General features: G+C 40.4%; 1 protein-coding gene across 1 annotated transcript in view; it reads right to left on the bottom strand.

Moving 5' to 3' along the window:
- The window catches only part of LOC110674134 (dynein heavy chain 10, axonemal), a 363,130-nt gene that overhangs the window by 279,631 nt on the left and 56,543 nt on the right, over window positions 1-26,956 (bottom strand). The window contains exons 10-13 of the mRNA XM_021837893.1: window positions 21,129-21,256; window positions 12,275-12,465; window positions 4,998-5,196; window positions 4,854-4,940 (exon numbers count right to left, since the gene is read on the bottom strand). Of these exons, the coding sequence (XP_021693585.1) occupies window positions 4,854-4,940; window positions 4,998-5,196; window positions 12,275-12,465; window positions 21,129-21,256 (605 nt within the window). The remainder of the gene's footprint in view (window positions 1-4,853; window positions 4,941-4,997; window positions 5,197-12,274; window positions 12,466-21,128; window positions 21,257-26,956) is intronic.

Here is a 26,956-nt window from a genome sequence, read left to right on the forward strand (position 1 = left end):
AGTTATATAGTATAGTGCTAGCTTTATGTGCTTTAAATGTTTGTATGCATAAATTACAGCTTGAGTAGCATGGTTACTTGGAATGTTTTACGTATACGGTAATCACATACAAACTCGCATCATGAAAACAAAATTGGCTTGGGGGCGCCCAAAGGGAGGTTTGCCAAGGGCGCCGTGAGGCCACGCTACGGCTCTGCATGTATGACATTTTATTTCCTGGAACAAATGTGTTTAAGGTGATTATAAAACGAAGCCGAACTTCGAATTTTCAAGTGCACAAGACGAGAAAATCTGACAACAGTTCGCTTTGAAAATCAATCAAAATGCTTGCTTGCTGGTGGTGACCAATGGGATAGATTTTCAACTGCGGAGCGCTGTTTGGTTCTCAAGTCTTGTGTTCTTGAAAATTTGAGGTGTGGCTTCGTTCTATCATCACCTCAAGCATGTTATTGTTGATTGCGATGCTGTATAGATTTATGGTTCGCCTAGGTTAAATGGGTTCTGCGTAATTGCTACTCTATTTGATGAGATATTCTCCGTTTAATCCAACTTTGATCCATATCTGTTCATAACTGTGGGATGACTGTAGTATTGTACGGTCCGCATGATATGATAAACTGCACTACCTTTGTAAAGTTTCCAAAAACGCTCATTTGCCCTAAATTCCTCGAGGCGAATAGCCCAGGAAAGGAACAACTGCGTTTGATAAACTACCGCAATGTTATCTTCCATAAGAATGAAGAGAGCAAAACCACGGCTCCCTCCGGGGAACATCGCGTGTCCTTTTGAGCAAATCCGTTAATATATCGAAAAAATTGTTTGTACACAAATGTCAAAAAAGCTGCGGAGCGTGAGCCCCTGATGTTCTGGATTTGCTCAGGTGATGCAGATTATTGATGCGCGCATTAGTTCTCTCTCTTGCTTTCCCGCTATGACGTCACTTTTAACTCTACATAAAGCCCCAAGCACAATGTGAGCGGCAGCGCGGTACAACGGCAAAACGGCAAGCCCATCTTGAGCTACACTCTACTTGTCAAGTTAATGTTGAAAAGGATTTAGTCAACATGGGATTGATAAGTAATATGTAGATCAAAATGGGCATGCCGTTTTGCCGTTGTACCGCGTTGCCGTTCACATTGTGCTTGGGGCCTAAGAACAGCGGGAGAATAGAAGAGATAACTAATAGTACGCATCAATGAGTAAAGGCTCTCCGCGATTTCGTTGTTGTGTCATAAAATTCTACATGTCGCAGCGAAACCGCAGCGATTGTTTGTCGCTGTCGCCGTAAAAAATCGCGTTGATTTGGGTGATCCAAAACCACACCTCAAACCTTCAAAAGCACAAATCTAAAGAACCAGACATCCATTCAAGCTGAAAACTCTATCGATTGGTTACTCGATGGCCAATCGATCAAGTGTTCAGCTTGAACCGCTGTTGGGTACGTTGATTTGTGCTCTTGAAATTCTGAGGTATGCTTTCGATTTATATTCACCTTAAACAAGGAAGATGCATACATTATTTTATATCGAAAAATGAATCTAGGTTTATTCACGCTGTACCACACCTCTTATAACGTGACATAATTTCCATAATTCCAATTAAAAAAATGCGAATATTGATAATATATCATTACAAAATTCTCTAGTTTCGCCATCTTTCGATCAATTTTGATGATTTGTTTAGTAAAAATCACAAATCAGTTATAAATTTGCATGCACCATCAAAATTGGTTCCGGATTTAGATTCAAGTTTAGTGGGGTACCTAGGGTATTTCACTTGTCAATCTTATTTGCGGTTCCTCTATGCTCTGTAGTCCAGGTTCAAAACTTTTTTTTTCAAAATTTTCAAATATTTTTTAAAATACTCTCGAGGCCCAAAATTTAGTGAAAATGTGATTTCGTAGTCAGTTTTAAACAAAGAATCTGAAAATGAGATAATATCAACAATCCTTAATTCTTCCAGAAATCGTCCAGAGATTCCTTTACAGATTTTGGAAAAGGATCATTTCTCCAGTATTTGCTCTTCAAAATGATAGAAATACCTTCAGTATTTTCTACACGGTTTACTCTAAAAGTTTGCATTCATCCAGATTTGATCCCTCCAAGAATTAATGCACAGTTTATGCAAGACTTTTCCAGAAAATTTATTGGGAATTTCTAAATTAACCCCAACAGGCAATCCTGGTTAAGTTGCTGTCGCAATATTTTTTGGAGTTTATTACTTTGGCAGTTCTTTTAAATTTATCTTGATTGATTTCTTAGGTATGTGTTGATGGATTTTTTAAAATTTAATTTAATTCAATACTCCAGCAAATACTAAAGCAAATATTCCAGTGATTCCTCTGTTTTACTTATTTTTCTTCATCTTTCTGGCGTCATGTTCCAACTGGGACAGAGTCTGCTTCTCAGTTTAGTGTTTTCATGATCACTTATCGACTTGTGTCCCCAATCACATTCATTCAAGCCACAAAGCACAAAGTACCGTCGATGGGGGTGACAATGGGTCTGGGGGGTGAGATTGGGTCAAAACGGAAAAATATGATTTATGAAATATTTCAGCTAATAACGGTGATATTACTAAAATTAATAATTCATATGTTGGGGAACATATTATTACACATAATTCATCACAATACACATTTTTAGAAATAGTAGTTTTTGTTTACTATATCAAAAAACTTGTATGTTGAAATTAGATAAAATTTACAGCATTAAATTTCTCCTGTGCAAAGCATCACGCATGTACTTTAACCTCTACCGTTATATTAGTAGAAGGTTTGAAGTCTTTTCATTACACTTCACACCTATTTTCCGGAATCTATTTGATTTTTCAACAAAAATTTTATTTTTTTCGGTACGGTGTCTAAAACATCAAAAATGGGGGTGAGATTGGGTCAAGCAAGAACGACAGTAAATGAAATTGCAAGTCCACTTTTTTGACCTTTTACGGTGCCGGTAGTTCTCTTTTTTATTAAGATGTGTTTATTCTTTCTAAATACAGCATCTCTGAAACTTCAAACTAGTTTACTTGAGGATTCCGTACATTGAATAACAATGCAACGCATTTTGACAACTTCTCAATCCAGCAACTGTGTTTCGTGCGCAGCAACATCGTAAAATTTTATCAAATGGATTGTTTTTTTTTTTTAATTTAATTATTTATCAGTGTTTTCATATAATAGAAACATCTCCTGGAAGTACAAATGAGTTGGAACACTGGAATATCGTGATTATGACGTCAACATCTGCCTGAAATGTATTGATCGTGGAATGTCGCTCCGAAATTTAACTATTTGCGAAGAATTAAAATAATCACTGTTTCAGTACACCTTTGGGGAAACTCAATAGGCTTCACGGCAATGGGGATGAGACTTTGAAGACAATTCGAGGGAAAAAAAATAGAACATTTATGTCAACTTGACGATGAATGTTGTGTTTACATATTTTTTCTCATAGCTCTTTATTTTTTTGGTATAATCGTTCTTTTAAGTGGGTTTATCATACTTGTGAAACATCTTAGATATCTTTTCATCTTGTTTGCATCGTATTTCATCATTATTCTTCAGTTGTGAATGGTTTTGCAACCATATTATCAAAAACAAGTTATTTCAATTACAGTGACCCAATGTCACCCCCTCTTTGGGGTGAGATTGGGTAATTTTTCATTTACTTGTGGTGTCGCTGTGAATAAATATTTTTCTTTAATGTTTTGAACAGTTGTTAATGTACCATCAAAGTACATACACACCAGATTTGAAGTTTATTGGAGTTAAATTGCGATAGTTATTCAATAAATAATTCGTACACATCCCTTTTTGACCCATTGTCACCCCCAATGACGGTACATCAAAAAAAGTGAATATCATTATTCCATGTTTTATGGTATATGTTAGCATAACATCACATCCACATGATTAATAAAATTGTAAGGCATTTCTAAAAATCAAATTAATTTTGGGCTCCTCTCAATATTTTTGAGATTGTTTTAAATGTTTGTAAGTGCTTTTCAACCCACTTTTTAGTTGTAACATTTAAATTAAACCCACTAATTGCCTTGTGTGAGTGCCAGATATGTTGAAATGAAACCTTATAAAGTTATTAAGAAGATTTCAAACAAACAGAAAAAAGTCTTACCAAAACATGTAAGGATTCCGCTGAGCAACGCTAAGGTTTCCATATGATAGAGGATTTAAAAAGACGTTTTTTATGCCTATTGTCAAATTTCCAGCTTTTGACAAGAAAAAAAAACTTAAACGTGTATTCCGCGAAACAAATTCAAAAATTTCGTTTCGTTTCGAAAAATTCCGTGAGATATTTGATTTCCTATCGAGTTACACGAAACATTTATACATTTCGTTTCGTTTCGTCATTATCAGCGCAAGATATTCCGCGTATCGTTTCGTTTCGTATCGACATGGAAAAAATCCATATCGCATACCCTTAGAATATGGTTCCATGCATATCTTATGAATGCAATCACAATTTAACTGTTTAAATAGTTTAACTATTGATAAACAATTCATTTACTATCGGAAGACAAAGAATTGAAAACTTTATCCCGTTAACAACATTGTTTGTTTAAGTACGCTTTATCGTTGAGAAATAGTCGATAAAAGTCATGAGAACGACAGAGTTAACTCCACAAACAAGTTCTCTCGATTGCTAGAGTCCGATAATTGTACACCATATTTGGGACGGGACTGATACGGAGCTAAAAATCTAAAATGACTTGACATCACATTTTTTTTGCTGTGTACGATGATTCCTCCAAAGATGAAAAATACAGACCAGACCCTTTTTTAAACGGATCGTTTCACCACCACGGTATTTCCAATCAACCGCAACCATCCTTACCTTTGTCAATATGTTATCCACCTCCTCCGGAGCGCTGATCATCGTCTTCAAATTGTGGTCGAACATGGTTTCAAACTCGATGAAAACCTACAAATGGAAATTCCCTCATAAATTTCTTGAACGTTATCCAATCCGCATTCTTACCTTGGCGACGTTGGCCATGTCCTGGCTGATACGCGTCATGTGATCAACGTCCCTGAACAGTACGTTCCGGTCGAATTCCCACCGAGAACCGATCCCAGTTTTTTCGATCAGGGCACGTGTCTCCATGTAGGATCGCTTCCAGGCGCGGAGCATTTCGGCACAGTTGGTTGCCGTGCGAAAGATGGAGCTGGCCGAGTGTCTGGAATTGAAGGTCGTATTTAGAGCATCATTTGGCAACTTCTTCAAATGTCAACTGAATGTGGGCCGAGCGGTTAGTGTCGTCAGGCAGTGAGTGCATCGTGTCATGGGGTGTGGGTTCGATTCCCATTTCAGCCATTGAAACTTTTCGTCAGAAATGTTTGGCGGCTGTGCCACTGGAGCTGCTTGTGCGTTGTCTAATGTTAAGTTACAGTCTGTGCAGCTAAATGGCTGAAGACGGTGTCCGTGTCTTTTATTTTTCTTAAATAGAGGACGATGCGATGGATAATTGGGTATACCTTCATACCTAAAAATAAAGTTTTTTTGCAGTAAGACTAACTAAAATGCTGTCCGGGCGCTTTTTCAGATTCTGACTAGAAGCTTGACCAGTTTCAAGCTTGAATTTTTTTGTAGCTTCTGGCTGGTATATTCTACAGCTTTTGACTGAAGCTATTCCAATTCCTGACAGAGCTTCTCTAGGTTTGGTTAGCAGCTTTTCCAGCTTACGATTGGATGCCTTTGAAGCTTCCTGTCAGAAGCTTTTTTACAGTTTACAGTATCTGGCTGGAAGATTCCCATTACCCCGAATGCTATTTCCCCGAATCCCATCACCCCGAATTCCATTAACCCGAATGTACCATTACCCCGAATTCCACCACCCCGAATGCTATTTTTCCGAATTCACAATTATTTTGACATGATGATATTGATGACATTTCCCCATGATTTCGGAATTCGGGGTAATGTCATTCGGGGTAATGGAATTCGGGGTGATGGGATTCGGGGTAATGGCGTTCAGGTTAATGGCATTCTTGGTAATGGGATTCGGGGTAATGGGGTAGAATCGGCTGGAAGCGTATTCAGTGTCTGGCTGGCAGCTTTCCTAGCTTTCAGTTGCAAGCTTTTTCAGTTTTTGCCTGGATTTTTTCCAAGTATTGACTAAAATCTTCTACATCTTATGGTCCAAAGGCTTTCCAGCATTTGACAAAAAGGTTTTAAGGCTATTATATAGCATAGCATAGCATAGCATAGACTGACTGTACATGTCAATGGTTGCTACTCCGTGATTGATCGGAACTGGTAAGAATTGCACTACGATCCAAATGAATAAGGGATGGGAGTTTCCGCTTACTCTCGAAGTGCAATTTTAGCAGATCTAATATTATTGATCAATAACGGCGCCGGCCAAGTCCTTACAGTCAGTTGGGATGGGGAAGGAATGTTAGGGTGTAATGATTGTTGCTTCTAGAGACCGAGAATACCTCTGCATCTCCACAATCACCACGGGAAGGGTGTTTATTAGTGAGGGAGGAAAAGATCTGGGAGTCACCTCTGGTCGGTGATGCGATCCATGGACAAGGGGGAAATATACGACTTATATTTAAAGCTAGTTTTGTATTTTTGTCTCGAGAAGTTTTTGGAAAAATACGTCAACATCTATAATGTCGAACAATTCAAAAGACGTTTTTATTAATGACGAAAACTGAAAATTACATGTATATATTTTAACTTATATGAAACAGGAATAATGCCGACACTTGTAGTGACGAACCATACATAGTTTGTTTGAAAATTACATATGAGTATTACTGTGCATTTTGTCTCGATATGGTAGAAGTTTTAGAAAATACGTCAACATTCACAATGTCGAACAATTCAAAAGATTTTTTTAATAAATAATTTTTAATAATGTCAAAAAGAGAAAAATATATGTATATTCATATTGTATAAGAAAAAAGCATAATGCCGACACATATAGTGACGAACCAAACAAAGTTTGTTTTAATATTACATAAAAGTTACGCTTTCAAGAAAATATGTGTTATCATAAGCATGAAACGAACTCACCAGTTGGTAATCCATTCTCGACTGAACACAAAACTGACACTGACAGCAAAACTTCTTGGCGTCCCGAAAATAAGCCGTCTTGCTTGGGCCTTCCCAATACGTACCCAGCAAGACGCTCCAGAACAGGTGAAAAAAAAAAAAAAAAAATATCCGGCGACGAAAACACGCGCGAATCCGTCAGCAAAATCAATCGGACGACGCAAAACCGAACTGTCCTGCTTGGGCTTCACGAAGCACTACCCAGCAAGACGCTCCAAAACAGGGGGAAAAAATTCTCCGGCAACAAAAACGCGCGAATCCGTCACCAAAATCAATCGGACGACGCAAAACCGAACTGTCCTGCTTGGGCTTCACGAAGCACTCAAAAAAAGGTTTTAAGGCTATTATATAGACGAAAATCAAGATTCTGAATAGAAGTTTGTCAGAATTCTGACTGGAAGTTTTTAACAGCTTTTGACGGGAAATTTTTTCAGCTTCTGACCGGAAGCTTTTCAGGCTTCAAGCTATTGCAAAACTTTTCTAGATTCTAGCTCAAAGCTGTTAAAACTTCGCACTCAAAACTATTACAACATCAAGTGGAAAGGTTTTCCAGCTTCTGAATGAAGGGTTTTTTTTTTGCTTCTGGCTGGATGGTTTTCAGCTTCAAGCAGAACGGTTTTCCACCTCTTGCATGAAAAAAATTAGATTTGGAATGCATGGTGTTCTAGCTTTAAACAGGAAGCACTTTTAGACTCTTACTGGAAGTTTTTCCAGCTCATGGATAATAATTTAAATGCTACTCAAGTTCATGAAACTATTTTATTTTTAACTTCTAGCTGAATGATTTTCCAATTTCAGACTGAAATCTCTTACAGATTATTGCTGAAAGCTATTTTTGCATTTGACAAAAAGCTTTCTTAGTTTTTGCTTGAAGCTTTTTCAGGCTTTTTAGATTTAAAAATTGTCCAGCATCGGGCTCGAAACTTTCTGGTTGAAAGCTTTTTGGTTTCTGGTTGTTTCTGTTTCAGGGATAGTTTTACCATTTTCGGGGAGAAAACGTTTTTTCAAAGTTTCTGCTGAAAGCTTTTCCAAACTTCTGCTGGAAGTTTTCTTAGCTTCTGCTGGAAGTTTTCCAAGATTCTGCTGGAAGCCTTTTCAAGATTCTGCTGGAAATTTTCCAACTATCTACTGGAAGCTTTTCCAAGCTTCTGTTGGAAGCTTTTCCAAGCTTCTGCTGGAAGCTTTTCCAAGCTTCTGCAGGAAGCTTTTCCAAGCTTCTGCTGGAAGCTTTTCCAAGCTTCTGCTGGAAGCTTTTCCAAGCTTCTGCTGGAAACTTTTCCAAGCTTCTGCTGGAAGCTTTTCCAAGCGTCTGCTGGAAGCTTTTCCAAGCTTCTGCTGGAAGCTTTTCCAAGCTTCTGCTGGAAGCTTTTCCAATTTTCTGCTGGAAGCTTTTCCAAGCTTCTGCTGGAAGCTTTTCCAAGCTTCTGCTGGAAGCTTTTCCAAGCTTCTGCTGGAAGCTTTTCCAAGCTTCTGCTGGAAGCTTTTCCAAGCTTCTGCTGGAAGCTTTTCCAAGCTTCTGCTGGAAGCTTTTCCAAGCTTCTGCTGGAAGCTTTTCCAAGCTTCTGCTGGAAGCTTTTCCAAGCTTCTGCTGGAAGCTTTTCCAAGCTTCTGCTGGAAGCTTTTCCAAGCTTCTGCTGGAAGCTTTTCCAATCTTCTGCTGGAAGCTTTTCCAATCTTCTGCTGGAAGCTTTTCCAAGCTTCTGCTGGAAGCTTTTCCAAGCTTCTGCTGGAAGCTTTTCCAAGCTTCTGATGGGAGCTTTTACAAGCTTCTGATGGGAGCTTTTCCAAGCTTCTGATGGGAGCTTTTACAAGCTTCTGCTGGAAGCTTTTCCAAGCTTCTGCTGGAAGCTTTTCCAAGCTTCTGCAGGAAGCTTTTCCAAGCTTCTGCAGGAAGCTTTTCCAAGCTTCTGCAGGAAGCTTTTCCAAGCTTCTGCAGGAAGCTTTTCCAAGCTTCTGCAGGAAGCTTTTCCAAGCTTCTGCAGGAAGCTTTTCCAAGCTTCTGCAGGAAGCTTTTCCAAGCTTCTGCTGAAAGATTTTCCATGCTTCTGCTGGAAGTTTTCCAAGCTTTTGCTGGAAGCTTTTTCAAGCTTCTGCTGGAAGATTTTCCATGCTTCTGCTGGAAGCTTTTCCATGCTTCTGCTGGAAGATTTTCCATGCTTCGGCTGGAAGCTTTTCCAAGCTTCTGCTAAAAGCTTTTCCAAGCTTCTGCTAAAAGCTTTTCTAAGCGTGTGCTGGAATGTTTTTCAAGCTTGTGCTGGAAGCTTTTCCAAGTTTCTGCTTGATACTTTTCCAAGCTTCTTCTGGACCACATAACTTGCAGAAATATCCTTAATTTATTAGAATATGGGCTTTCTCGTAAACTGTTTAGCTAGCTGGCAATTTAGCATATGCAAGATTGGAATGTTAATTATATGTGACGATGATGGTCTGGTTTAAGCTAACTTACTTCACACTAAAAATGCAGATTAATCTGAAGGTATTCCAAAGCATTGAAAACTTCAAACAGCTATTGGCTTTTTAGATAAAAAGGTCCACTTATTTTAACCTGTTTGGAGTAAACATTACTCATATGAAGCTTATATTAAGCTAATACATATTGGATTATCGATCCGCATGGTTTTTGAATTAAGTAACTCATTACGCGTGGTAAAGATGGATAAATTATGGGTGAAATTATGAAAAAAAAAATCCACGTGTTCGGATGGGATTCAAACCCAGGACTCTTGTATGCTAAACGAGCGTTTTACCAAATAAGCTACCAAAACGAGCTGATTGGATTACTGAACAGCTCAATATAAGAGTCCATTTATATTAGAGTGTAGTGCCTATCTGTAGTAAACATGTCGTCACGTTGATAGTCTTCCCGCATCTTTACTCTTCTATAATACAGTTGTTGTGGAAGCATGTAGGTATGATAGGCAAACAGTTTCAACACTGAATAAATCGCACTCGCTCTGCGCGCGTGTGTAGTGAGATGGATGGATGTGGGTTATGAAAGGGATCTGCGTGATCTGTGGGAATTTGAATTCGAAACTTGTAATCAACTAAGCGCTAGTCTAGCATACAAGAGTGCTGGGTTCGAATCCCAGCCGAATACGATTTTTTTTCATAATTTCACCCATAGCTAATTAATTACACTGCGGAACACGTTTTTGTCTCAAGCATCAAAATACCGCTATTCAATCAATTAGGCGTTGCTAATTTAATTGCTGTTTTCAAAAATATCAAAGCACGTCTAGTTTTTGAGATATTGTCTGTCGAAAATGCAAAAATTCACTATCTAAGCCAACTTGCATGCAAGTTTGTCAGCTTGTAAGGCTTTAATTTATTTGCTTAATTTGCCACAGAATTCAAACTTTATATGTATAAAAATACTTATCAACAATGTTTATAATACTTTCGATGCGAAAAAGTTATTTTTTGATGGTTTAAAATAGTATCGTATTTTTCCATACAAGATAAACAAAGAATTTTGTATGGAAACAGCAGGTTTGTTGAAAAAGTCGGTTTAATCTTAAAATGATCGTGCAATTTCAATCAAATTATATTAAAACGAAAGTTTAAGTCCTATTCTGCATGCTTAGTAAATGAGATCACAAAAAAGTTTAATAAATTATACCTTAAATTTTTTGTAAACATCAAAACTTTGGCGAACTGTAGCCAAAAATTGTGACGTGCTGGAACATTTGTGAGAATGGTATCAGATTCTGCAACTCCAAGTCTACTAGAAACACATAATTTGATCCTTGAGACACGCAAAAGTGTCATTTTTGTTACGCTGTGTTATTCATTTGCTTTCGAATTTTCGTTTCTTGTTTCGCTACTAGATTTAAAATCTTGTACCTAAATCAGTTCTTGGACAATCTTACACAGTCGTGAGTGACGAAATTTGTTTGGAACTACTTTATTAAGTCTCTTTGGATATAAACTTAATTCATTGACTACCGAGAGATTGCAAGTTACGCTTCTAGTTCCTAAGATATCCACCATAAGCGAGAAGATTACTTTCATGTTCTCTTCCGACTATGTGACTAAAATATTAAAAGAGATTGCACTTTGTCATCACACTTTTTCCAATAAGGCAAACCCATCCGCATTCCCGTACAGAACAACGAAGGGAGAAGCCACGTGTGACACCCGTTTCAACCTCATTTCGAACAACAAACCACCCTTGCGAGTAGCTACAGTATTGGGAAATAGATTTGCAACTTTTTCGATTTCCTCTACAAAATTGTCAACTTCAGAGGGTATAGATCTCAATTATTTATGGACCGATTTGAATTGAATTATCACAGCATGTCAGAAATAACTCGAATTTCAATATATATATATATATATTTTCAAGTCATTTTTCCAATCAAGAGTTCAAAAGATATAATAGTTACTATAATGGTCCTCTCAAACAGCTTTCCAAAGAAAACTTATTCTTTTAGTCGATATTTCCATGAGTCGATGATCCTTTCAGATATCGATTCATGTAGTTTGACTAAAATGAACTTTTTGATCAAAAATTATAAACGATTTCTCTGAAAATATCAAATTCCTACACACTTAAACGGATTCAACGAGAACCCAACAGTTGATATATCGGTAATAATTTGAAGATTCTCGGTAAAATTTAAAAAAAAAGTATCGAGATTCGGCATTGAAAATTACCGAATTCTCAGCTGTTGGGTGCGGCTCGAAAAGTTTTACTGAGGTCGGTGAAATAACTTAAGTGTGTACACAAAGCTGTCTTTCACAAACTTGTTTATCTCGCCTAAATCTACATTTTTTTGAAGATTCCATGAAGTTTTGATGAATTTTGTTTATGAAAATTTGTCAAAAAACTTACTTTATAATCAAACCCTTTGAACTCGTGATTGGAAAAATTACGAAATAATATATTTTGAAATTCAAGCTAATTCTAAACTGAATTACTAAATTTCATTCAAATCGTTCCATTAATACATAAGATCCAGCCATGCAACATTTTTTTGATTTTCCATAAAAAATGGTCAACTATTTTGTATGGAAAATCAAAAAATGTTGCAGATGAATTGTCAAATACTGTACGTATTACAATGCTCCATCGCAACAACACCGCTGCACCGGGTTGTTACCGAGACAAAATGACTGAAACTTGTTTTCCATCGCATTAGCCCATACTCGGCTCCAGCTCCAGCTGACTAGCTAAATTAAGTGTGACTTACTTGAAAATGGTATCAACATTAATTAGTATTTTAACTTTCTCCGCAAACACGTAGGATATCTGGCCGAGCAGGTTCAGCATGTTCCGGTCCTTGCTGTAGTAGTTTGACATGGTCCAAATGTGCCGCAGTATGATCGTTACGTTCGGGATAATGGATAGGATGAAGCTGAAGTCTTCCTCGATTTTGATTTTCTGAAAATTGGGAGGGAGGGAGTAAGTGGGGTGAAGCGTCACAAGCTGATGTTGGTTGATGATAATGATGTAGAAAGTAATTTTCGAACATTTTTGGGATGGCTAACGCCTGGCGGAGGATTAAATTGTCGGAGAATGCGATGATGGTGCTTCGGCCTAATGAACGAACTCCTACGAGGCTCGGGGCCCCCAAAAACTTGCTGACATGAAATGTTAATTTATCAGAAATTAAATTAGAAACGGAAACTTTCTCTTTCGATTGGGGAATTGCTCGGGACCGAGCATAATTACCAGTGTCCGATGGCGAACGATAGCAACGAGAGTCAAAAGTCAACAATGCCCGAGTTCGAAATGCAATTTGCGAACGGTATTCTCAAATTGGCAGCTGAAAGTTTCCTGGCTTGCCGGAGATCGAACTAATATCTCTCGGTTCTGTCGAAACCGCAAAAATCCAACCAATATCTTTTCCGGGTAATCCTCGATAGTAATATTTGCGGCAATCTACACCGAGAGGAACAAACCGTAGGAAAGCATATCTTAAATCACTTCAATTGAAACTAATGCTTATGACCGAACCGAAATTCCTCCGACTCCGGGCTTTCTCGGAATGCAGCCCATAATGCTGGGATCAGTGCTGCGCACAGTGGGGCTAAAACAGACTAATAGCAAACAAGAATTTTATATCATCTGTAACTGTAGCGAGTTAGCCTCTTTTCTAAATCTGGAAAATCGAGTGATACTGGTTTCAGCCACCGTACGCAACTGCAAATTTACCTACGGGGCTTATCTCCCGAGCAGAAGCGCGGTTTAGGCCATCATTAAATCGAGGTATTGATTTAATTGACATTAGAGATAAAAGATCTACAGATAATATCTAAATTTTATAATATCTAAATCCTAAAACTTCTGAGTTATAATAAAATGTGATGCTTGCAAATCTAATGAATAGCTTGCTGATATTAGCTTGATCTTACAAAAGTTAAATATGATCTGCTATTGGTAGTCCAGGAGATTTTAGATATTATTTTCAGATCTGTTATCTCTTATATCCACCAAATTAATATCACTTTTAGATGTCCATATCAAAATATGCTAGAGTAAGTTGTGGCAAATGTTCGACCTTCGTGGTACAGGTCAGACTCGATTATCCGGAGTATTGATTTTTTTTACACTCTGTATAATCGAATCACTAAAATAAAATTAAAATCAACGATAAATGAACTTGAATATAATCTTTTATAGTTGTTTTATTTATATGATGCAGTGGCGTAACCAGAAATTATTTATTGGAATGTTAGGGGGCTCGAGAAGAAAAAAAATATTTTGACCGTCATACACAAAAATAAAACTTTTTTAAGCCCCCTTTTTCTTACCTACAGTCAGTGACATAAGTTAGTAACCAAATGGTATTTTCCATACAAAATGCCCAAGTTTAGGTTGCTGTATCTCAGCTTCTGGTAGTCCGAATTGGCTGAAATTTGGATGACGAACTACAAATAACTTGAAATTTTGGCTGTAAGGAAATTATTACTAAGGACAAATCCGCGAAATTTGGCCTTTGCTGCGAAATTTAGGAAATCCCGCGAAATAAGTTAAATTTTGTGAATTTATATGAACACCACAGTGAATTCCACTTTTTTTGTTTATGAAAATGGTTTATTCACCTTGAAGTGGAAATTCCATCAAAAATTTTATAACCGTTAAGTTCGAATTGGACAACATTCTGGCTTATTACTATCGTTCTAGTTTTTGCATTCCCACTCTGATATTAAATTAAAAAAAAGACACGGACACCGTCTTCAGCCATTTAGCTGCACAGACTGTAACTTAACATTAGACAACGGACAAGCATGCTCCAGTGGCACAGCCGAGAAACATTCCTGACGAAAAGTTTCGACGGCTGAAGCGGGAATCGAACCCACACCCCATGACACGAAGCAATTACTGCCTGATGACATTAACCACTCGGCCACGAGGCCCACATATTAAATATTAAATTTATCTGCTTAATTTGTGAAATAAAAACTATATATAATGAAATTTCACGAAATTTACACATATAAATTCTATTTTCACCGAAAATGTGTATTTTTGTGTAAACTATGGCCAAAATTATGCCTTCGTCACGAAGTCGCGAAATTTTGAATTTATCGCCCAAGCTATATGCGAAATTTTAAGAATTTTGCCGTGAATTTCCATTATCCCTAATTATTACATTGCAGTCATTTTACATAGAGTTTCAGAGGGTTATTCAAGAACAAAAGTAAGTAACCTAGAGACTTTTAATTTAATTCGAAAACGGTAAGTCTTCGAAGTGTAAGTGGGGCTAAAACACTAAATATCGAACCCAAAATCGACTTTTTTTTATTTTTGTATTTGCTCCCAAATGCTTTTTAATGTATTTTTCAAAATATTTTTTAATTTATGTCATAAGAGTTGTGGCACAGAATATATTAGCATAAACAAAAATAATTTTTTCTTAAAATTTAACACATTTATTACATATCAATTTTTTCAGAGGTGTGCAAGATTTTCATCGACATCTGTTAGTAATTTGCAAAATTATCATACAAAATGCCACTTTATTGAAACAATATTACCGCATCATAATTTTTAAATACATTGTTAAGCATTTCTGATCAAAAAATTGTTTCTAGGTGCAACCCAATATTTTAGAGACTGTTTTGAATGTTTGCGACTACTTTTCGATACACTCCTTATAGGCCAAAAATTATTTCCAAGCATTAATGCAAAAACTGGTACACCTCAAAGCATCCTTATGGTAGACCTAGAAACGCCTTAACATAACATTTTGAAAAAGATTTTATCCTCAATTGGTTCCATGCAACGAAAATTTGACAAAAAATTATTATATTTACGTCGAAAAACATCGAATAGCCATAAATTCTCCAAATCTCAATCATTTTTTATGTTATTTGGAGTGAGAGTCTCTTACTTGAATAGCATTCGAACCACAATGATATTTATAAGTTTTGTTTTGAATTGAGCTAGAAATCTTAAAAAGAAACTCTTACCCCACTCGAAATTTTGCCCCGCTTTACTCTATAACTAATACTATTGTTTCATCTACTCGGGTTAGACCCAATTTTCTTTTATAATAGCTTTCTGAGAACAAATCAAGATTTGGCGTTTGGTTTCAAATTAGGGGGGGGATTAATGGAGGGGAATCACACTGGGAAGTCGAGAAAATTTCCATCCCGAAAAGATCCTCGACCGGTGGGATTCGAACCCACGACCCTAAGCTTGGTCTTACTGAATAGCTGCGCGTTTACCGCTGCGGTATCTGGGTTTCAAATTATTATGATCTTGAAATGTACAGACATAGGGGAAGTGTACTAGTTAGTTTCTCGGAAACATTGACATTTTTAATATTTTTGAAAGTGGTAACATCAAGATAGATTTGATATTAAACAACTAAAACACACAGAATGATTAAAAATTTGAAGATATTCAAATTATAACGTACGGCGATATAAGGAACCATTATGTCTATAACTGGTATACCTACCCTAGATGTGAACCTTCGATGACGCTAGGAATACAAATTATGAAGCCAATTATGGCTCAACCTAGGAAAATTGATGATAATGTGTGAGAAAACTATAGATTGCATCTAAAAATAAGGTATTTGGGACTAAACTAGCCTACCAGACTTACTTACGGCATCTTTTTTGTACTCAAAACTGAGAGAGAAATAATGTTGAACATTCAATAAACATTGAAACTTAAATTCATACAAGGGAGCTTGTTGATACGTATGACAACTATCAATGATATATGTGTATAAGGGATTCTGTCTAAAATGGTTGTCATAAATATATTTGCGACTGACTGTGTGTACTTCAAACAATTTCCATGCGTGCGTGGTTTGGTCAGTTATCACGGTCCATACAAATTTTAATTTTTCTGTATGGACAATATATTACGAGAGGGATGGGGGTTTGAACATTTCAAAAGAATGACCACGTGGTTTATGGACAACCTTTTACGTGATATATAAAATTAACATAATAAAATTATTTTCCTGAAGGTTTAAGTATTGCCTTTGTAATAATCAACAAAAAAAAATGTTGTGGCACAATGATCTGAATACCCACGATAAAAATTTCTCTTTTCCGCAAAAAAATACTTCCGAGACCTTAGGCTACTGCTCTGTGCTATCATCTGTCCTTCTCCGATGTGTCTTTCTCTTCGATTTTAATTTTTTTAAACGATTTTTGCTCTCACTAAAAGTAAAACCAAAATTTGTTTTCAAAAGTATGTATATAGGGTGTCGAGACTTTCGAGACTAGTACAGTTTAAAATCTGATTTTCTCACATTTTATTCTTGCACTTATTAAGAGTAGATTTTGAATACTGCGCGTTTTTTTTTTCGCTACCTGTTTGTTGATGGTGTAAAACTTCTGGAAGCCCCTCTTATCTGTTTTGCACAAATCGCGTTATATCTGACCGACTTTTACCAAGCACTTTAAAGCCTGGGAGAGGAATGTTCCCTGTAACCAAAATGGGTGGGGCTTCGTAGCCGTGCGGTTAGCGGTGTCAGTCGTTTAGGCGTATTGTGCTACGGCGTGTGGGTTCGATTCCCACCCCAGTCGGAGAAAACTTTTCGTCAAACGAAAAATTCTTCACTGGTCCACTGGTCGTTCCGTGTGTCCGTTGTCTAATGTTAGTTATGTTCAGTCTGTGCAGCCTATGGCTGAAGATGGTGTAAATTGTCTTTTTTTTTAAACCTCGGTGGAGAGAAGTCTCCGCTATGTATATCATGGACTGGCGGACAAGAATGATACGGGAAGGACTCGGTTGTATTCGCAGCTGGGATTGTCGGTGTTCAGATGCTAACGCAAAGCTTCCGGCTCCCGGAGGTTCACACAGTCCGAAGTCTAGACCTTCCTGCTCAAACACTGTCCGTAGCAAATCTGGCGAAGCAGTTCCATCATTTGTTGGGTTTGCCGATCGAGTCGTACCATGAATTCTGCTCGGTGTCGACAGCTCCAGACTAGAATACCCGCTTGATTCCAAGGAGGGTGATGAAAATCAATTGACAGCAGTACTGACGCGACTTGGTTGGGTAGTTTATGGTCCGTGCTCGGTTTCAAGACAACTACTATCGGAGAAGGAAGTTTCGTATGGCTTCCACATATTCCAATGTGAGGGACTACATTCGACCGTTAAAAATTAATTTTCCATGGACAGCCTCGGAGTTCAACATGTCAGTAAACCACTGATGTCGAAGGATGACGAACGAGCGATCAAGCTTCTGCTGACGAATCTGATTCGCCAGGACAAAAGGTATGAAAAATGCCTCCTGTGGCGATACGATGATCTTCGGATGCCGGAGAGTAAAGCCATGGCCATGAAGCGACATGACTGCTTGAACAAGCGCATGATTCGTGAACCAAAGCTAGCCAAGGAACTGCAGGAGAAAATCTTGGACTATCAGACGAAAGGGTATATTCGGAAACTGTCTGTACAGGAGGAAGTAACGCACAATGGGCGCTCATAGTATCGACCAATTTTCCGGTCGTGAATCCCAACAAACCCGGGAAGCTTACCCGTATCTTTTAGGATGCTGCGGCCAAAGTGGGAAAGCTTTCTCTAAATTCATTCCTGTTGAAAGGCCTCGATCTAGTTACGCCGCAACAACATATTCTCCAACGTTTCCAAGATTTCCGTACGGCAGGGACAGGAGATATCCGTGAAATGTTTCACCAAGTCCGGATCAATCCCGAGGACCAACATTGCCAGCGATACCTGTGGAATGATGGCATTCCACGAAAAGGTCCTTCCTCATACGCGATGGAGGTAATGACGTTCGGTGCGAGCTGTTCCCTAAGTAGTGCACAATACGTGAAAAACCTGAATGCGGAACTGTGCTGGCTGCGTTCGGACCACCGGAGGTATAGCAAGTTTGTCGGTGCCAGAGTCGGTGAAATCCTGTAAAATACCGAACAGGCAGAGTGGTTTTGGATCCCAACAAAGGAGAACGTGGCTGATGAAGGCACGAAGTGGCAGAAGACTCCAGATATTTCTCCTTCAAGTCGGTGGTTTGAAGGGCCTGATTTTTTTGTGGCAGAACCCTAGTGCCCATCCAGCCAACAACCCACGGCACAACAACGACCGAAATGAATGCTTCGATCAATGCACACGTGGTGCATTATTTTCTTTTCTGGCGTTACGTCCGCACTGGGACAGAGCCTGCTTCTCAGCTTAGTATTCTTATGAGCCTTTCACAGTTATCAACTGAGAGCTTACTATGCCAATGACCATTTTTGCATGCGTATATCGTGTGGCAGGTACGAAGATACTCTATGCCCTGGTGCATTAACCCATACTAAATTTCGTTAAGTATTCCAACTGGCACAAGCTTTTGAGGGTAAAAGCATACGTCCTCCGATTCATCAACAATATCCGAGCCAGTTTACAAGACCGTATGCGACGTATCGGCATTACTCAAGACCTTTTTCATATGCCGGGATCGACTTCTTCGCGCCAATGCTGGTAGTTGTAGGAAGACGGACCGATAAGAGATGGGGTGTGCTGATCACATGCCTAGTGGTACGCGCCATGCACATAGAAATCGCACACTCCCCCAACATCAGCTCCTGTGTCATGGCTCTGCGGAACTTCAAGGCCAGACGTGGAACACCAGTGGAGCTGTTCAGTGATAGAGAGACTAATTTCATCGATGCTAACCGTGAACTGAGAGAAGCGCTCCAATCCCTCGACAGAAATAGTGCAGAGACTTGCAGACTCACCATCTGCGTATTGATTTCAAGGAGGCGATTCGGTTAAAATAAGGGTCTATTTTATAAGTCGAGTCGATCAAAATGACTCGACTGGAGTCACTGTCGACCAAAAACTTCGCTCGACTCGGGTCTGTCACTCGAGTTTATCGACATTTGTCCCTCTATGTGACTGTATTACTATGGGAGTCGACGGGTGACATTTGAAATATGCATACTTACTTTGATCGACAGTGACTACAGACCTGAGAGAGACTCGCGAAGAGGAAAAATATCAACGTCATATGCAGCCCAGATTCCCCTCTCACGAAACGTCAAATGCAGCCCACCGTTTTTATGGCTGAAAAAGTGAAAAGTATTGTGTTCAAAGTAAACTGTTATTAAAAACCTCAATCGGCGGAGCAGTTTTTTTTTCCAAAGTTGCTGATAAATCTAAGCAGAAGATTAATTATTTATAATGTCTGCTACGTGATGCAAACTCAATCATTTTTTGCTGAGAGCTTCATGTGAGGGTTTGAACGGTTTGCGCATAATTGGCATAAACACAAAGTGGAATAAAAAAAAACTAAGCAATCACAGAAAAAGAAAACCGTCTTCGCGAGTCTCGTCTCAGCTACAGACGTGTCACAAGAATCTGCTCGATTTACAAAATAGACCCCTAAATGAGCTGTTAAAGATAATGTCTGTACCTGGTTTTTCGGCCAAACAAATTAGGCTGATACGTGCCACGCTGGATGGTTCAAATTGAAGTGTTTGGATTGCAGATGAGTTGTCGACCTCGTTTGAGATCTTAGACGAATTGAGGCAGGGACACGCATATTCGATGTTATTGTTCAACATTGCACTCGAGGGAGCTATTGAGAGATTTGACGGAGAAAAATAGCCCTATCATCACACGGTCTCATATGCTCCTTGGCTTTTTGGACGATATCGATCTCATTGGAATCGATCGCAAGTCAGTGGAAAAGGCCTTCGTGCTACTGAAGAGGGAATTGCAGGGAGAAATAGAGGTAGGCTGAGTGGTGTAGGTGCTAAGGTAGTGTTTTATCGGGGATTTAGGCTAAATGTGCAATACAAATGCTATTAAGAGCATTACAAAGTCATAATCACTTTAAACTAGACACATAAATTTTATGAATTGCGAAAAAACATTAAAATATGATATAAGTTTTGCTTAATGGGTACCGTAGGTTAGCCTTCACTTGTATACGCTGACTTTCGAAAACGGACGAAATCGCTACCCGTATTCAATGGCTTTATAATTCTTTGTTGCTTTTCATAAGTTTTTGCCCACTGTGCACCGTAAGGCAAAGAGCTTTAGAAGTTGAATTGAAACTGCTATCATTTGGGGGTTATAGTTGTGTTTTTTCTACTCTCCAGGAAACTCCAACGCTACACTGGATAGTTGGAACTGGCTGCATCAGCACCATCATCATCACCACCACTATCAAATCGCTCCAGTAGTGGTATTCACAAGTTTTACAAACTGCAATCAGTATCATTGCTATTGTTCTCTGATACCGCTTTTAAACTATCCAAAATCGTTGGTTGCGGATGCGAAGGGTAGAAGCACTAGCTTTGGACATAGCGCCAATTGTCGGCAATTTTTCGCAGTTTGATTCCTCATTTGGTTCTCACATTAAATCAATGTGATTGGACAATTTAGAAACCGAGGTTAAAAATAAGACCAAATTCGGTGCTTCTACCCTGGTAGTACAGCTCAGGTTGTTAGCATTGTCGATTCGAAGCTTTGCGATGATGAGACTTTCCGTCAGGGGACGTGAACTTTTAAGAGACCATCAGAGCCCTGCTTGCTGCAGTGGGACCGAGTGGCTGTCATTTACAACGATGATTAGTGCAACATCGCAGTTACATTAAGATGGTTTCCGTGCAACTTACCAGTAGGTAGCTCTGCAACATGGCCAAGTGTTCGACGTTGTCCCGGGCCAGGCTCAAGGTTTCCTTCAGGGTTTTGAACAGCACTGGCCAGGCCGTCATTATGGCGCTGTCGTTATCTTTGAGGGCATCTGGAATTGGAGAATGAGGGAGTGATGAGTGGTTATGTACATCAATGGTACTAATCCATAATGTGATAGATTATTGTTTCGTGTAGGGTCATGACAACTCAAAATAGGATTCTAACCAGCTATTTTCTGTTATTTTTTAACGAATTATTCTCAAGCTTCTTGATTGTTTTATTTTAGTTATTTGTATTTATTCTAAAGAGATTCTATGAGCATTTTTAAAGATAGTAAACATGGAATTCCTCCAGGAAATAATCTTAACATTATTTCCTTCATTCAATTACCAGAACCATAATATTTCTCTGTGTCGATTATCCTGTCAATAGAGCGCTGCATATGAAGAGCCTAACCTCACTTATTTGACAGCTGCTGGTCCTGTTGTTTATGTTTCGGACTTCGCATTTCTATCACCAGCATGCTGATGGTGACGATTTTCCACGGTAGGAAGATAGAATAATACGATCCGTGGATATCTGCAGTGGATTTGACCTCTCCTCGCAGCAAACTTTCACAAAATTAAGAATGATTCGAAAAAAGTACTAAGTCCAAACTGTTAACAACAGGACCAGTACCTGTCAAAATTGGTGCGTGACGTCACAGTGCAATGGAGAATATCGACGGGTGATGATTTCTATGTATGTTGGGATCGGCTTCAAACACCTTGTAGAGTTAAGTGTATGAACTTGAGCTGAGCTGATATAAATTTAGGAAAGTAAGGCTGATATACAACCAAATGCCAAGAAAAAAAAATCATATGACTTGTAGAAAACTTTGTAGCATTAGAAAGACTTGACTAAACTTAACTTCCCAAATTGTTTGTTGTTGAAATTCATAATGATTTTAATCAACAAAACCGTTCAAATACCATACTGGCTCCCAAACATCCCATGAATGCAATTACGACTTTCTGATTGGAAGTAAATTGTGACAATCCGTGCGGCTCAATCGCCGAAAACCCGGAACGCAGGCCCGACACCATCGCGGAGAGATCAATTTACACACGTTACACAAGCCTTCCGGAACGGGCTCATTTGCGAGCGCTTAAATCCGCTTAAACCATCGCACCGATCTAAAATCAAATCCAATATAGGCCAGTAGTTGCCATTCGCGTATATATGCACCAACCGCCGAATCTGTTTGACGGAGGTCTTAATGTTTGTTCGTGCTTCACTTTGTTGTTTCAGCCTTGCACCCTAGTGCAAACGATGGGGCCGCCCGAGTAAAGGGCATCGTTTGGTAAAGGGGAAAATATTGTCGTGCCCTGGGAAAAGGATAGTCATCACTCAACCTTACCTTACCAGTCAGGCTAAGGCCTGGGTGGCCTCTGCTGTACGTAGGAGACGTCTCCATTCGACTCGGTCCATGGCTGCCCGTTGCCAGCCACGCATTCTGCGAAGGGTCCGCAGATCGTCCTCAACTTGATCGACCCATCTTGCTCGCTGCGCACCACGTCGTCTTGTGCCGGTTGGATTGTTTTCGAGAACCATTTTCACCGGGTTGGTATCCGACATTCTGGTGACATGCCCGGCCCACCGCAGCCTCCCAATTTTTGCGAGGTGGACAATGGTTGGTTCTCCCAGCAGCTGGTGCAATTCATGGTTCATCCGCCTTCTCCACGTTCCGTCTTCCATCTGCACTCCGCCGTAGATGGTCCGCAACACCTTCCGTTCGAAAACACCAAGGGCGCGTTGATCCTCTGCACGTAGGGTCCATGTTTCGTGCCCATAGAGGAGTACCGGTCTAATCAGCGTCTTGTAGATGGTCAACTTCGTGCGATGGCGAACTTTGCTCGATCGGAGCGTTCTGCGGAGTCCAAAGTAGGCACGATTTCCAGCAACGATGCGTCTCTGGATTTCTCTGCTGGTGTCGTTGTCGGCGGTCACCAGTGAGCCCAAGTACACGAATTCTTCGACAACCTCGATTTCATCACCGTCAATATGAACTCGAGGTGGGGGGCGTGCCGTGTCTTCTCTTGAGCCCCTCGCTATCATGTACTTCGTCTTTGACACATTGATGTTCAGTCCGATTCGCCTAGCTTCAGCCCTTAGTCGGATGTACGTATCCGCCATCGTCTCAAAGTTCCGTGCTACGATATCAATGTCGTCGGCGAAACCAAGTAACTGAACGGACTTTCTGAAAATCGTGCCACTCGTGTCTATCCCCGCTCTTCTTATCACACCCTCTAAAGCAATGTTGAACAGTAAACACGAAAGGCCATCACCTTGCCGTAACCCTCTGCGAGATTCGAAGGGACTCGAGAGTGTCCCTGATACTCGGACTACGCACATCACTCGCTCCATCGTCGCCTTGATCAATCTTATCAGTTTGTCCGGGAAACCGTATTCGTGCATAATCTGCCATAGCTGTTCTCGATCGATTGTATCATAGGCCGATTTAAAATCGATGAATAAATGATGTGTGGGTACATTGTATTCGCGGCATTTCTGCAACACCTGGCGGATGGCGAATATCTGGTCCGTTGTTGCTCGTTCGCCCATAAATCCTGCCTGATATTGTCCAACGAATTCTCTAGCAATTGGTGATAGACGGCGGCATAGAATTTGGGAGAGTACCTTGTAGGCGGCGCTCAAAATTGTGATTGCACGATAATTGGCGCAATCCAACTTGTCGCCCTTTTTGTAGATGGGACACACGACACCTTCCATCCACTCCTCCGGCAATACTTCCTCCTCCCAAATCTTGGAAATAACCCAGTGCAGCGCTCTTGCCAGTGCATCACCACCGTATTTTAGCAACTCGCTAGGAAGTTGGTCCACTCCAGCGGCTTTGTTGTTTTTCAACCGTCTAATCTCCGTTTCTACCTCTTGGAGATCTGGAGGCGGAAGTCTTTCGTCGTCCGCGCGTGCTCCCAAAGTTATTTCCGTGCCACCTCCGCTACTGGCCACATCACCATTAAGGTGCTCATCGTAGTGCTGCCGCCACCTTTCGACCACCTCACGTTCGTTCGTGAGAAGATTTCCGTCAAAGTCTCTACACATGTCGGCTTGTGGCACAAAGCCTTTGCGCGAACGGTTAAGCTTCTCGTAGAACTTCCGTGTGTCTTTAGCGCGGAACAGCTCTTCCATCGCTTCGCGATCTCGTTCTTCTTGATGGCGCTTTTTTCTTCGGAAGATCGAGTTTTGTCTGTTCCGCGCCTGTTTATACCGTGCCTCGTTCGCTCTCGTGCGGTGTTGCAGCATTCTCGCCCATGCTGCATTCTTCTCATTCTTCAACTGCTCGCATTCGCCGTCGTACCAGTCATTTCTCTGATTCGGGGCCGCTGGACCTAGTGCTGCTGTTGCGGTGCTACCTATGGCGGATCTTATGTGCCTCCAGCCATCTTCAAGAGTGGCGGCGCCGAGCTGCTCTTCCGTTGGTAGGGCCACTTCCAACTGCTGCGCGTATTCTTGGGCTACTTCTGAGTCCCGTAGCCGCTCGATGTTAAGCCGCGGCGTTCGGCTTCGGCGCGAGTTTGTCACCGTCGAAAGTTTTGAGCGCATGCATATAGCAACTAGGTAGTGATCCGAATCTATATTCGCACTGCGGTATGTGCGAACATTGGTAATGTCAGAGAAGAATTTTCCGTCGATTAGAACGTGGTCGATTTGGTTCTCGGTTAGGTTATCGGGTGATCTCCAGGTGGTCTTATGGATATCTTTACGGGGGAAGAAGGTGCTTCGGACTACCATACCACGAGAGGCTGCAAAGTTGACGCATCGTTGGCCGTTGTCGTTAGATACGGCGTGCAGACTGTTCCGCCCGATCACCGGTCTGTACATCTCCTCTCGTCCTACCTGTGCGTTCATGTCGCCAACAACGATTTTCACGTCACGCGGCGAGCATCCGTCATAAATCTGCTCCAGCTGCGCGTAAAACGTCTCCTTCTCGTCGTCGGGTCTCCCTTCGTGTGGGCAGTGTACGTTGATGATGCTGTAGTTGAAGAAACGGCCTTTTATCCTCATCTTGCACATCCTTGCGTTGATCGGCTGCCACCCGATAACGCGTTGTCGCATCTTGCCCAACACTATGAAGCCAGTTCCTAGCTCATTTGTGGTGCCACAGCTTTGGTAGAAGGTAGCCGCTCGATGCCCGCTTTTCCACACCTTCTGTCCAGTCCAACAAAGTTCCTGCAGCGCTACGATATCGAAGTTACGGGGATGTAGTTCGTCATAGATTATCCTGTCGCAACCTGCGAAACCAAGTGACTTGCAGTTCCATGTTCCAAGTTTCCAATCGTAATCCTTATTTCGTCGCGTGGGTCTTTGCCGATTGTTCCGGGTCGTATTATCTCCTATGTTATTCGCAATAAGGTTTTTTACGGGTGGCTTATTGGGCCTACGCCAACACTCCTGTCTCGCCGGAGCGCCATCGTGCCAGCTCTGTTTAACGTCCCAACTAACACTAGGACGATCGCGCTGATGGGGCTACCACCTTGGATTTAGCTGTGCGCGATTCAGCATTTCTTGCTCAGCCGCTGGATACCAGAACAGACGCTGTTTGAGCCGCACCTCCTGGTGAACAGACGCTCGAGACGTACCTCCTCAATCTAGCTGATGTCAGAAGGACAACAGTGCCCAGGCTGCACTACCAGCTAAGTACGCAACCCTTAGCTGGCGGTCTTTGTCATCGTTTGACCCGTGGAAGCGTGAGGTAGGAACTTGTGAGGACCAGAGCTGTGTTGAACGCTCCTTCCTTGTTGTCGACTCACCGTTTTGCAGCCCAACAGATCAGAGTCATCACTCAAGTTCATCCCAAAACAGCCAATGAAATAATGCCAAATAAGCATTAATTGGGTACGAAATAGAAAGAAACAAAAAAAAACTTTGAATTTGGAAAAGCAATTTTACAGTTTGAATTGGCAACATTTTGATTTTTTGTGAGAGTTTGTGAGAGTTTTAGTTTAGCACTGGAAATGCTCAAACAAGCATAATTTTGAAAGATTTTTCAAAATTCGACAGCCCGTTCTAAAGCCATTTCGTAACAAAGAGCTTTTTGAATTTTGTATTGCTAAAAATGTTCAAACTATTGCTTATGCCCAATTATTTCATTCATTATTTTTTGCTTCTAATTTTGGCTGCCATTTGGTAACATTTCGCAGCAGAGCATCCCGGGAAGGCCCAAACCAATCGGATTTACTGCTCGATGGCCCCGTTTTCACTGGATTGAGAGTTTCCGTTTCACAAATGTGTACCTATCTACAAACGGACGGCCGGGGCGCGGTGATTTCCCCCTATTCCTGATCCCATTGCCACCGCAAACTAAGGTGCAAAGGAACGTGAAAATTGCCAAAGGAGTGCATCCGATGCGTTTTGTTTATTATTTCACCGCTCTAATCAGAACACGAGTACGGCGCCGTGGTGATAGCGAGCACGGGTTATGCCCAAAATCGGGCTTAACTCGAGCACGGCAATGACGACGCGGCGCCATCGGCTGGCAGGGTGGCCAGGACTACCGATATATAGGTGAGTAAACAACCTCTCAATATTTTAAAGTTTCTACCGAAAAGTACTTGAAAGATTTTTTCAGGATTCCTTCTAAAATCTTTATACATATTTATCCATATTTAACCTTTTTTATAGATTCTTCAAATTGGTTTTCCAAAAATTATTCAAGGGTTGGCGTTCATTTTAATTCATTTTTTTGTGTTTTTTCATACCACGAAAAATGGAGAAAGGAGGAATAAAGAACGATACTTTCGGCGAT

The sequence above is a fragment of the Aedes aegypti genome, chromosome 1, assembly GCF_002204515.2.
Source record: "Aedes aegypti strain LVP_AGWG chromosome 1, AaegL5.0 Primary Assembly, whole genome shotgun sequence".
Lineage (NCBI taxonomy): Eukaryota > Metazoa > Arthropoda > Insecta > Diptera > Culicidae > Aedes > Aedes aegypti.